Source organism: Vigna unguiculata, chromosome 7 (assembly GCF_037176805.1).
Source record: "Vigna unguiculata cultivar grain cowpea cultivar isolate G323 ecotype 2 chromosome 7, ASM3717680v1, whole genome shotgun sequence".
Taxonomy (NCBI): Eukaryota; Viridiplantae; Streptophyta; class Magnoliopsida; order Fabales; family Fabaceae; genus Vigna; species Vigna unguiculata.
The window spans coordinates 11,598,135-11,612,576 of NC_140798.1; the positions used below are offsets into that span (position 1 = coordinate 11,598,135).

General features: G+C 34.1%; 1 protein-coding gene across 3 annotated transcripts; it reads right to left on the reverse strand.

Moving 5' to 3' along the window:
* Positions 1-7,714: 7,714 nt before the first annotated feature.
* On the reverse strand, positions 7,715-13,214 carry LOC114192491 (uncharacterized). Of its 3 annotated transcripts, none has more exons than XR_014996559.1 (4): positions 13,030-13,214; positions 12,770-12,951; positions 9,293-9,374; positions 7,715-8,522 (listed from the first exon to the last, which is right to left on the reverse strand). XR_014996559.1 is itself a non-coding variant. In XM_028082230.2 (3 exons), exons 1-3 carry the CDS (start codon positions 13,112-13,114, stop codon positions 12,105-12,107), a joined length of 288 nt encoding a protein of 95 aa, XP_027938031.1. In that variant the 5' UTR covers positions 13,115-13,214; the 3' UTR covers positions 11,932-12,104. The 3 variants fall into 3 exon arrangements, 1 of the variants encoding a protein (XP_027938031.1); XR_014996560.1 differs by lacking the exon at positions 7,715-8,522 and adding an exon at positions 9,091-9,206; XM_028082230.2 differs by lacking the exons at positions 7,715-8,522; positions 9,293-9,374 and adding an exon at positions 11,932-12,125.
* Between the last annotated feature and the right edge of the window lie 1,228 nt (positions 13,215-14,442).

Below are 14,442 nucleotides of genomic sequence, written 5' to 3' on the forward strand. Positions count from 1 at the left end.
CTGGGTTTGTGCGTGGAAAAGGGGGAGCTGTGAAGGCACTTCGCCTGGCGAGCGTGTGGCGGCAGTGTGAGTGAGTGTGAGTAAGGGCACGAGAATAGGTTCCAATTGGAGGCTAGGATTTTGGAATTAGGAAAGGAATTGGGAATTAGAGAGTGAAAATGGGGGCTAGGGTTTGTTCAGAGAGAAAATGTGAGAAATGAGAGGGGGATAGGCGCCAGGCGGGAGTAATATGTTAGGGTTTTAAAAGAGTGGGCCAGTTAAAAACAGAGTTAAAATGGCCCAACCATTGTTGTGTAGCAGTACCGCCTGGCAGTAGGTCACGGGCCGCCAGGCGATATATCAGAGAAAGCCCCTAGAGTAGTTTTGCTAGTGTGGCGCCAGGCGGGTGCAAGGAAGCTGCCAGGCGACTGGACTCTGGATTGCTCCCAGGGGCTGAATTAACTGATGGCGCCTGGTGGGAGGGAATGAACTGCCAAGCGGTTAAGCTGCAGTGGTGGAATTTTGTGTTTTTGGCTTATGAATGGGTTGCTTTTGACTCTATTGTACTCCACCCAACCTTTCACTCTTGCAAGCATCTTTTTCAAGCTTTTCCAACTTTAACCCAAGCATTCACACTCAAGCAGAACATTCAATTCACAAAACACATGCACAACTTAACTTAAGATATGAATTTACTACACAAGCTATGCTACTACTATTCTCACAAACAACCAATTTTACACTACCACATTCTATGATGCACAAAGGTTAAACTCAATTCAAAATGCTACAACTAGCACATGCTAACACCATCCTAAAACTAAACATGCTTAACAACATTCTAGGCTATGCTTCTACAAATTCACAAATGCATGCAACAAAATTAGCACAAAGTTCAAACATCAAATCAAACACAACAATCTATGCTAACACACTTCACACATGCATAAAAACACAAAGCTATATTAAAAACGAAAATTAAAAGCTAAAATGAGTTTAGAGCATTGGGTTGCCTCCCAGGAAGTGCTTGTTTAACGTCATGAGCCTGATGGATAAGGCGCTTAAGCTTGGTTGGTGCTTTTGGTGTGCTCCTTCCCAACCTCACACCTATACAACTTCAATTAATCACTAGTCACCAATTTAGTCATTCTATAATAAGGAGCTTCAATTTCAATTCTTCCATCAACTTTGATGTCTCTGATAACCCATAGCCTTGCCCAACTTGACTTGAATCTTCTAGGAGAAATCTTCACATGTTCCTTTCTCATCACAATTGGTTGGTCGGGTCTAAACCCATTAGTCCCCATCAAAGAGTGGTGGTGAACTAGAACATCATCTTTCTCTTCCCTCTCTTCATTCACTTTGCGGAGAAACAATTTGAGCACTTTCCAAGCAACTTAGAAGCTTGCACGGTTTACTAGTCACAGATAAAACTTCATTGATGGCCTTAAGACTAGTTTCTTCATCAGTCGATTCTTGCACAGCTTCAAAAACGTTGAAATTCACTTCCTCTTGAGATGTGCTTGGCATAGCACATTGCCCATTGGTATGGTTTCCTCCACATAACTCACAACTTTGCACTTGTTGGAGTTGAGCTACATAGGCATTTTGAAGCTCTTGAGGAAGTTGTGACAATTTCTTCATCAGGGTCTCCAACTACTGAGTCATAATCTTGTTTTGAGCCAATAGAGCATCTTGAGATTGAAGCTCTAGAATACCCTTATTTTGAGAATGGACTCTCTTAGTATAGGCTTCATTATCATTAGCTGTCATATTCTCTATTAACTCATACGCTTCCTCTGGCGTCTTCCACTTGATACTCCCACCGGTAGAGGCATCTAACATCAACTTTGACTAGGATTTAAGTCCTGCCAAGAAAAGAGTGAGCTGTGTAGGTTGATCAAACCCATGAATAGGAGTTTTCCTCAGTAGTTCTTTGAATCTATCCCAAGCTTGGCCTAAAGAATCATCCATATCCTGTTGAAATGCCCTTATTCTAGAATACCCTTATTTTGAGAATGGACTCTCTTAGTATAGGCTTCATTATCATTAGCTGTCATATTCTCTATTAACTCATACGCTTCCTCTGGCGTCTTCCACTTGATACTCCCACCGGTAGAGGCATCTAACATCAGCTTTGACTGGGATTTAAGTCCTGCCAAGAAAAGAGTGAGCTGTGTAGGTTGATCAAACCCATGAATGGGAGTTTTCCTCAGCAGTTCTTTGAATCTATCCCAAGCTTGGCCTAAAGAATCATCCATATCCTGTTGAAATGCCGAGATTTCCTGTTTTCCCTTATTAACCTTGGACTGGGGAAAATATTTGCTCAAGAACTTTGCAACCACATCATCACAGTTGGTAAGGCTATTTTCAGGAAAAGAATTCAGCCAGGCTTTTGCGGGTCTTGCTAGTGAGAATGGGAAGAGACTCAGTCGTATGGCTTCATCAGGAACTTGATGGATCTTCACAATATTGCATATCTCTAAGAATGTGGCCAGATGAGTGTAGGGATTCTCATGAGACGGGCCATTAAACTGATTACTCTGCACCAGATGAATAAAAGTTGGCTTCATCTCCATGTTGGTGGCATTAACGGTTGGCCTAGCAATACTGTTAAAGTTGATATGGCCTGTGAACGCTACATAATCTTCCAAAGTGCGTCTTTCACGACCTCTACCATCACCATGAGGATTGTCTGCCATTTCTTCTTCTGGATAAAAATCAAGATTTTGAGAAGTAGATGGAAGAGTGTCTGAAGCAGAAGAGTGATGGCCAACTTGTTGTGCTTAAGCTGGTCTTCTCCTTGTGGCACTATTGTTTCTGCGGGCAGTTTTCTCTATCTCGGGATCAGCAAGGAGTGGTTCTGAAGATGCAGTCCTCCTTGTACGGATCCTACCCTGCATAAACTATGGAACAACAACAAAAATAAGCCCGAACTACAAGTTAACCCAAAAATAATGTGTGTATATAAGTAAACAAAAACAGTAAATATGAACAAAAGAATTTAAGTCTAAATAAGTCAAAAATCACACAGAAGTCTAGTATTAGACACGGATCCTCGACAATGGCGCCAAAAACTTGCTAAGACTTTGGCAAGTGTACCAAGTCGCGCAAGTAGTAACCGGTAAGACCGGGATATCGTTTCCCAAGAGACTCGTGTATACTAAATAATTGTGTAATTAGTGACTAATTTAAACTAATGAATAAATTCATAATTTGGGTTTTTGTATGCACGTAAGTAAATATTTCATAAACAAGTAAATTTGAACTTGGATATTTGAAGACTCTAGAAAATGGTAAAGACTAGAAATGCAATGGATTGATATTGTTGGAGTTAGACTTCACCTACTTCACTCTCATGTATATTAAGCAATAAAACTCTTCTCCATTAATTACTAATGTCAACCCACAAGTTTACTCAAACTCTAATCCCTTAGTTGAATGAGCCTATGTTTCCTTATTTAGAGTCAATTCCTTGAATACCTAAATAAACAAACCCGCTTTACAAATTAGGGTTTAAGACAACTAATGGGTCAAGTTCCATTCCTAGATACAAGTTCCATTAGGTATCTTGTTCCAATTCAAGGTTTCAAGAGATATTTTCCAATACCTAATGACCCAAATATCATGCAATGAATGGGTAAAACAAAGCAAGCTTTAAATACATAAACAAAGATACTAGAAATCAATGGAAGAAGCATATATATATTTAAACCATTTGAAAATACATGAAAGTTCAGTGGCTACATCTAACCCCAACAAAAATGGGTTTAGCTATCCATTGTCATGGAGAGCTCAAGCTTACAAAATAGAAATGGAAGAGGGAGGAGACACAAAGAGGAAGATGGAGTTGTTCCCACAAGCCCTAGCAGACCTCCAAGCGCTCCAAGACGTGTTACTCGAGCTCCAAAGTGTCCAAGATGAGTTTCCCCTCGCGAAAACAGAAGAAAAAGAGCCAACTTGCCACATCAGCGAACACTGGCGCCTGGCGGAATGGTCTCACCGCCAAGCGCTAGATAAAAAACAGTGGCAAATCTTCACGCTACCGCCCGGCGGTGTCCAGGTCCCGCCAGGCGGTGACCAACAGTAGCGCCTGTCTGGCGCTTGGCTAGCACTTGGCTGGCGGTCTGTTCCGCCTGGTGCTTGGCTGGCGGTCTGTTCCGCTTGGCGCTGGCTTCACGTCGCCAAGCGCTTCCTGTTGACATTTTCCTTCTTCTCCTTGCTATTCCGGGTCACTCATTAGTCTAGATTTTTGGAACAAAGCTTCCTATCTATAAAAAGGACACAAAAAATGGGGATTCGTGGTATATTTAGTTTAATGTAACCCAAAAGGTATTTATTTACAAAAGTAAGGTAAAATTGAGGATTAAGTAGGTTAAAAGCTTTGGAAGAGATGATTTTGCTAATGAAATATAGCTTGGATAATGGTTAAAATTAACATTATCAATAAGAATTTGAAATATTTACAGCTCCATCTACAATTTCGAAGTCTTCCATTTGCTCGATGATAGACAGAGAGACAAACCTGCTCAAACAATTAACAAACAAAATTAATTTCCATTACTTTATGAAATGAAGAAGATAATAAAACTGAACACAGAGAACAACCAAGGGGAAAGTTTCAATCTTTCTTGGTTAATACCTTCATTACTTTTGTCGTATATGTAATGAAAAAACAGTAATTTTAAATAATGAAACCTTGTAATTACAAGAATGTCCTTCGTTAACTTATAATATAAGTGAAGTATCCCAACAACTTTATTTCCTACCAACCTTCTATCTCTATTTCATGGCTTCAAGTGGTGGTTGTTCCCCTTCCACCAATGTTTTAGAGTTTATCAACGATGAATGAATTCAATTACCACCTTCACCAACATGGAGATAAATGCACCCCCAATCTCGAGGGCCAACATGGAGTTACTCTTACTGAAAGGTTATGTCGCCATTTATTTCTTCATTAAAGTATTTCTATTAATATTGTACTTTTCCTGTTCTGCTGTAACTAGAACATCATAAAAAAGAAAACTTTAGTCGTCTAAGTAAAATGGCAGCAATTGAGATGTTGATTTGTACCCACATGTTTATTGGTTAAATGTTTGGTGTAACCATTTCATTTGGAAGATGTATTTTTTTTTAAATTTATGTAACACAGGGACACTCACATGACTACATTAGAAGTTATGAACCCAATATCTCTGGAAGACATTCCTCTATTTGGCAATATTGACCTGGAAAACCAAGGTGACAATAATATTTCAAACCCAATCGAAGATAACCATGATGAAGAAGTTCCTGAAGTTGGTATGACCTTCGAAACAATTGATGAACTTAAACAAATTTATAGGAAGTAAGTAATTAAAAGTGGGTTTAGTGTTAGAATTAGAAGTTCATCCAAAGGACAAGAGAATAAGTTATGTTTCATCAAATTAGTTTGTAGTCAGGTAGGCATGTGTGTGTCGGTCATTCCTCCTGAATTAAAAAGTATCCCAAAATAGAGAAAACAATGTCCTACAAGAATAAGCATTGTAAAGAAGGAAGGACAATGACATATACGACACGTCATCAATGTCCACATCCACAACCTTAGTCCAAAAAAGTATCAGCATGCAGGTCAAACGGACATTAGATATGAATGATGAAGTGGGTGTGCGCATTAGCAAGACCTTCCAGTCATTGGTATGTGAAACTTGCGGCTTTGAAAATGTTCCATTTGTGGAGCATGATGTCAGAAATTACATCGACAAGCAAAGAAGGAGATTGTGCAAGGATGGAGATGGGCATGCATTGATAACACATTTCTCAAACATGCGTCAATTAAACAATGACTTCTTCTATGAAATAGATTTGGATTCCAAGGACTGAATATCAAATGGTTTATGGGTGGATGCACGTAGTTGTTCATTTGACATAACATATCTAACTAACAAGTATGACATGTCATTTGCATCATTTGTTGGTGTCAATCACAATGGGTTGTCAATATTACTTGGATGTGGATTGTTGTCTTCAGAAGGTACATCGACATTTGATTGGTTATTTCAGTGTTGGCGTCGATACATGTCAAATAAGTCACCAGACGACATAGTCATGGACCAATGAATGGCAATGCAAAACACAATTGAAATTGTATTTCCAAATACAAGAGGCATAGATAGTGCCTTTGGCACATAATGAAAAAAATACCTGAGAAGCTACAAGGATATTCTCAACACAAGGGTATCAAGTCCGAAATGAAGAAATTGGTATATGAAACAATCACGATGCATGACTTTGAAAGTGGTTGGTCTAACTTTGTCATAAAATATGAATTACAAAGCAATGAATGGTTAAACACACTATATGACGATAGAAGCCGGTGGATCCCGTGCTACTTGAAGAACAACTTTTGGGCTGGCATGTCAACAACATAACGAAGTGAAGGACTAAATGGTTTTTTTGATGGATTTAATAATTCGACAACCACGTTGCATTAGTTCGTTGTTCAATATGGCAATGCTCTACTGCATAAGGCAGAAAAGGAATGTGAAGTTGACTTTGTCTCAATCAACACAACAATTCCGTGCGCAACACAATCCCCCATACAACATCAATTTCAAGAACTTACACTCATGCAAAATTTGGAGAGATCCAAAATGAGTTTAGATCAAAGATGAATTGTGTCATAAAAAGAGTTAATGTTAACGGTTTTGTGTCCAATTACAACACTTACCATTACATGTTATTAAGCATGTTAGTAACAAAATTGAAATAATTTGTAGGCAATTGCAGATGGTAGTGTCTCCTATCATTTCAACCAGTACGATGGTCAAGGATAAAATACGAATGAATGAGTTTGTTTACAATACAATTATTAAGTTCATTTGTTGAAAAAAAATTAAGTTCATAATTACACTTCCTAAATTAACTTTAATTTAATTTTGCTGCAAAATTCCACTGTTCCAAATACAAGTTTCATGTCCTTGTTAACATCGCTTCAAATAAATGACTTAAACACTCAAATGTCATTCGTATCATATCAATTACGGTACACAAATATAATATCAATTTCTTAGAATTTGAAGTCCATTACATCAAACATAATATAAAAAGTTATTTTTTTAATTTTTTTTCCAAGGAGTAATTTCCATGGACAACACATTTTTTGCTGGAAAAGTTGCTCACATGATTGAAGTCTGATGACATTGACAAACACATTCTATTTTCTGTGGTTTGTTTGTCAATGACATTTGATATTTTACAATTCACACACAATAGTAGAAGCCTATATTTTGTCCAGTACTTGCTTTGTTTGGAATCAATATGAGTGTTGTTTATGACCATTTTTTGAACAATAATCATGTAAGTGCAATTAATTAGTGCCTTTCTAAGTTCTATTTTATGTAAATCAATTAGGACAGTCATACTTTTACATTAACTGACATGTGTGGCTCACATCTTAGAACTAAAGTAGAATCCATAAGTTTTACTATCAAGTGAATTAAAATTATGTTAACTTTCATAACTCAAATGGTGGCCATGAATATAAGGTTCAAGAACTGATTTTTTTAATGTCCAATAATTGTCTTTCTGAGATGTCGTTTCTGTACAACAGACATGCCAAAGTTATTATTTCATGAAGTCATTTATAGGCTAAACATCTTCTAACTGAACAACACTCCATAACTTTAACTTTGAAGATCACTCAATTTATGCTAACAATCATAACTCAAATGAAAATGATATTTGATTTACAACATACCAAAAACCCAGACACATCCTAAGCATTCGCAAAACTATTTTGGTATCATTTTCTTCTTTGGACTGTACCATGCAAACGAAGTTTGGATTACACGACTTTTGAACCTTAATCGTGGGTGATTCCTCATACGCATGCACATATTGTTGTTCTTTACATTTTTTTCTTCTACATTATTTGAATTTTCAACTAATTCATCTTCACTTTGGCTTGTGTGTTCCACCTTCAACGTTGAGATTAACATAATACTTCACAACTGTCAATTGTTGAAAATAAGTCATTCCCTTTAGTTGTAAAGGCATTTCGTTTCACAAGAGTCTTCCATCGTCTACATCGTTCATCTAAATGGTCCTCCTTATTTGGTACATTTTCTTCATTTGATTTTGTTTTCCTATCGTCAACAATTGCTTTTAACTTATAGATGGCTCCACCAAGTTCATGAATATCACGTTGTTGTTCAGTTACACCCATTAGGTGGTCTTTTCTTTGGGTTCCACCATCTTTCCTTTTTTTTGTCACACTCATCATCACCTTTTGAGAAGGCTTCTCTCACAACTGAATGACCTAGTTCTTCCTTTAGACACACAAAGATCATGAACAATGTGCAAAATATTTTAAACAACCATCAACATAAATCACTAAACAAATAACAAAAACAAAACAAAAAATATAAATTACCACATTCTTTTCGAAACTACTTCTTATTGACACATCACCAACTTTGTAATAAATCCAATACAACAACCATAGAAATTTTGGTTTGATAGTTGCACCCTTTTTCTTCACAATAAGGAAGTGACCAAAATACCTACAACATCAAATAATCCAATACATATAAAACTAAGTAGCCATTTCATATTAAAAAGCAAAAAAAAAAAAACAAACTCATTAGAAAGGTTAGTTAGTATGATTTACTTGCAATAAATAAACACACCCCACAACATGGAAGTGTTTTTTTTACATAATTTCTTCTTCAAAATATTTAACTAGACTCGTCAAATCATCAACAATTTTAAAAAGTGTAACAAATACTGTTCTATTTCTATTGGGCAAAAGAAACTCAAAAATGCCTAACAAAATGTAAAGTTGGCAAAAATCTTCCACATCAAGAGATTCACAATGGTTCAAAAGAAACTTATATATTAAGGTAACTTTTACCTTTTTTTTTTCAGAGAATTTCTTTCTACACACACACACTCTCAACATTAACCTCCTCCAAATCAATTCTATCTCCATATACTCTCAACCCAAGGCCTAAACATACGTCTAATAACTTAAATGCTACAACTTCAAAGTTAATTATAAAACCTTATATGCTTTCCACCCACACTTTACATAACTCACTTAGAAACTTTCGACTGGTCTTAACTCTCTCATGCAACAAAGTGAACCACCAAAACGGTGTTCCTTCAATACATTGCTTTTGCTCTACACTTAGCTTCTTATTCAATAAACCAATATATCTTGTTCTACAAGAACGCCTGAAATTAATCTGTAAATATTCATATTACAAACCATAAATTAAATTAAAATTACTAAAATACAAATGAACTTATAACGGAAGAAAAACAAAAATACCTCGCTTATATCACTACATTTTCCAACTTCACAACCTTCACTTCCTTCACTACTTTAACTACATTGACTCATGTCAACTAACCTGAAATATTGAAACATAATAACCAACTCATTTAACAACCACACAACAACAGAATTTCACAAACTAAACACGAATTATAGGGTTCATTCTGCAAAAACAACAACATAACAACATTTCAAACACCATCAGATGAATGAGAAATTATCAAACTCATTCTACATAACAATGTCAAAAACCCAAAATCAATCAACCACAGATGTTTGAAATTGGCTTCAATGAACTACAACAAACAAACAAAAGCCCCAAAAGAACAACTTACCAACATAAACAAGTTCTCTGCCTTTCAATGCCTTAAAGGCAAACCCTCAAACGAATGTACAACAAAAATTCGAACTTAGGTTTAATGAACAATAGCAGACAATGAAATTAATCCCCTTTAAATCTACTTCCCAACGTAAACATAAATAAGTTTCCTTTCACTGTCTCACAGGTCACAAACAACGAACAAAACACGTATGCCAAAATGTCAAACCACAAAGAAAGAAAAATGTAAACTAATTGTTCAAGACCAAAAAGCGATGATGCTTGTTGAATGATAAACGATCTTCATTTTGGGTAGGCACTGAATCGTTCTAGAAATGGTTTTTTGTTGACAAGCTTTCACTCTTTCAAACCAAGATTCTTTTATTTTTCACAGAGGCCATAAATGTTACTTCATTAACTAAGATTTGGGGAAGAAGAACCAAAGAAAACCACATTCATAGGTCACTTCAAACCTTTTTCACACAACTGCCTGCTTTTTCCATACTCTCTTCCACGTGCATGATACCATAACAACCTTTTGATACCACGTAATAGTAGTTAAAAGAAATTAAAAATTAAAATAACCTCTGCCCAAATTAGATGCCACGTACGCAAGTAAGAAAAAGGTAAAAGATGGAAGGGCATTCTATCATTATCCGTTGAATTTTGCTCTCTAACACACATAAATATTATAGTTTAGCAAAATTCAGTCGAGTCGGCTCCACTCGAAATTTGGCCAAATTTGACTGAGTCGGTCTTGACTGAAATTTGTACATACTCAGCCAAGTCAACTTCAACCAAAATTTGTTCGAATTTGGCCAAGTCAACCCCAGCCAAAATTTGGCCGAATTCAACCAAGTCATCCTTAACCAAAATTCGGCTGATCCTGACCAAAATTTGGACGAGTTGGGCATGATCAAAATTCAGTCTTGTTCGTCCCATGCTGAAACTCGGCTGACAAAAATTTGTCAAATTCGATGGTATCGGTCATAAGGACACAAGTTTTAGAAAATTTAATTTAAATTTGTTTTATAAAGTTTGGATTCTGAATTTTGAACTTGATCCTAATATTTGGATCTGGATTTAAATCTTGATCCAAATATTTGGATTTGGATTTTAAAAAAATCCAATATAGTTATATTGAAAAAATAGATTTGGATCGAATTAGATACGTGAATCTAAAATGAATATGGATCGGATATTAAAAATTTAATCCATCATAACCCCTAAATATTTATTTAATTTTAAATGAAAATTACAATATAATAGTTAGAGTTTGTCGCTAAACGGAAGAAATGCATTTATTCACCCATATAGGTTGATTTGGGTGGCTTCTTATTTTGATTTCATGAATCTAATTTAAATGAATGGTTTAAAGAATGCAAGCATTAATATTAAGACGATAAGCTTCGCTGGCCTGAGTCCACTGTTTTCCTGAATGAGATTCAAACAGCATTTGATTGCATTTAATCCCATATGCTCATATACATCTTCATTAATTATTCATCAATGCACCACAAATATCACAATTTATTGTTTTGGTCCAATTCAACAACTGTAGCTAGCTATTTATGCATAAAATTATTCTTGCCTTACAAAATAGTTTTATTTACGTGGTATACTTTTATATATTTGTGGATTCTGGAGTAAAATTTTAACTTATGTTTAAAGTTATACGATCAAGTATTTCAGTTCTTGCGATTTAAAAAACAATCTGTTAGTAATTTGCAAAATGCCCCCAATTTTTTTTTATGTAAAATGACGATAAAAAAATTAATAACATTTGAAAAAATTATTTAAATAATAATTAATTTTAGTGATAGAAAATAATTATTTACTTGTGACTAATTTAAATTTTAATTTATAAATTAAAAATTATTAATAATTAAATAATTTTAAAATTTATAATTTAAATTTAAATTAATAAATAAAATAATAAATAAGTTTATTATGAATCGTTCACCTTTCAAGGTATGTTGTTACTAAAAAAAAATTAATTAAAATATTAATTTTTAAATTAATTTCTAAATTATTTTTAGTCACTAAATTTAATCACTATTTAATAATTTTTATAATGTAAATATAATTTTATAAGATTTGGATTAATACTGTGTTTTAGAACTTTAAAGATTAAACATCTTATTTATACAATACAGTTTTTTTTTTTTGAAAAAAAAAATCATTTATGAAAATTTAATCATGGAATAAGATAATTTATAGTTTTTAAACCTTTAAACTTCAGATGATGATTGTGATCCAAATATTGTTGTAGGTGATTCACAGTCCGACAAGTTCAATCAATCAGTCCAACTACTTAAAAAATTATATATTTATTTAAATGTTTTTTTTCCTTTCTATTACCAATTATACACGTCAGCAAACAAACCATCATGATACCATATCTCAACTTTACACAACTCAAAATATTTCTGTTTGAGAGCACAAATCAAAGTAATGACCCATTTAATTTTTAAAGCTTTCTCATCATCACCCATGTACTTTCTTAACCTGCACTAAACAACAATAAATATTATAAAAAAAAAACACAATAAAATTAGACTCTATGGAGAAATTACTTAAAACATAGTTACATGTGGGTTTAAGTATTTTTATTCTTAAAAATGTCATTTTGCTTGCTTTTAATCTTGAAAAAAACCATATGCTTATATTCGAATTTATGTTTTTCTCAATTATAATAAATTTGTTAAACTTTTAAACTAGAGAAATGAAAATAAATTTAAAATGATAAATAATATATTTAACAATTTGTAAGAGTACAAATGAAAAGAAAAAAGTATAACCACTACAAGATCTCTCGTTGTTAGTTTGACTGGATTTCAAAATATTTAGTTTCAGTAAATTTAAAACATTTTTTTTTTTTAATTCATGCTTTGACACTTTCTTACAAATATCACAAATTCAATGCATCAATCATAAATCTCTCTATCTGTTTCTGATACAAGTCCTTTGCAATTGAAATTTGAAGTATATATTATGCTTTTAGTGTTATAAAACAACCTTTGGTATATTAAAGAATGAATTAACATATTTTAAAATATCAGAATCATTGTTGATCCGTATATTTTGAAGATATTGTAAAATATTAAGATACACAAAACTCGATAAAAAATAAAAATTGACATAAAACTTGCCTTGTTTTGTGGGTAACCATAGTCCCTCAAAGCTTTAGTTCCTCTATGAGAGCCCTTATGAGGAGTAGTTGAATGTGGCTTACCAACATGGAAGTGATGAGGTGGAGGAATAATGGAAGAGTGTGTCTCGGGACCCCTATAATCAATCTCATATATCTCCGAATGCAACGCTTCAGATTCCCCTATATCATATAAACATTAGTTAAATAGTGTTATCATATAAACATGCATGTAAGTAATAGAGAGAGCAAAAAGAAAACCTGTTGAGAAAGGAGAGAGAGCAAGGAGGAGAATGAAGAGAAGGACGTAGGTGGTTAGGGTAGACTTAATCTCCATGAGTGACATATATGAAAAGTTTGTTGGAAGAAAGAAGAAAAGATTGGGATGATTTATAAGGAAAGGGTTGGAAAGGGGTTTTAATGAATTATTAGAAGTGGTGGGGACAGAGTGGGTACTCTGAAGGAAAATTCACAGCTAAGGCACAGTGTGCTCATGACCATGTCTCTCATCTGTTTATCCTTTTCCGGTTTCTTTCAAGACAATATATGTATCGAAATTGTCGCCATCCACACTCACACAGCAATAAGTTGTGAGATGCCGGTGTCAATGTGTTGGTATGGAACATTAATGCTTCTCTTCCATACCCTTGTTTATCACACACATATTAGGGCCTTATTTCTGTTAGGGTTCATCAATTTTAGGTGTTTTCGGTAAAACTTATGATTGGGTAAGTTTAATTTTGAAAAAGATTTCAGACAATAGTTGCTTCTGAAGTCTTAAACTATAATCGGATTGAATTGAATATGTGTCTTGAACTTCAATCAGCTGAATGGGAGTTGCTCTTTACATTAGTTAAGAGAAACAGACGTAGTGTGGTTGGGACCGGTCCATGTGTGTATAATTGAAATCTGTCACGAGGAGGGACATAATGTGTTTCTTTGTGTGGTTGTGTGTGCACAAATTATATATACTCATAAACAATCTTATTTTTATAAAATCTGCCATGTGAACCTTTTATCAGGTAACAAAATCTAAGTGAATTGGAGAATTTTGATATATGTTTATGAAGCATGGAATGTAGGAAAAGATTTACCTACAAAAGATTGTCTGACGTTCAAGTAAATGAGAGAGTTTGAATCTTTTGAGTGAGAAAAATTAGTATGAGAGAGAGTCTTCTGTAGGTAAATCTTCTCCTGTGTTCTAACCCTTACGAGCATATATCAAGATTCTCCGATCCACTTAAATTTTACTATCTGTCCAAAAGTCATATGTCGAATCTCGATAAGAACTATATATATATATATATATATATATATATATAGTTATAAAATAAAGTTAATAATAAAGAATGAGAGAATGGGAAGCAAATTTATTGTGTGTCTTATTACTGATAGGAAGAATCTATATATAGATACAACATGTAACCCATAAAAGATACGAATATCAAATAGTTAATACAAATATTTATATAAAGAGTAATGAATCATATGAGTATCAATCATATCAATCATATGAGTAACTGTATCAAATCAATAGACGATCATTAATCCCCTTGTGTTCATTGATAAGAGAATGTGCCTCTTTAAAACCTTAACTAGGAAACCCTTTGGGATAAAAACCTAGTGAAGGAGAAAGAGTACAACATTTTGTATTCTTTAATACAATATTGTTCA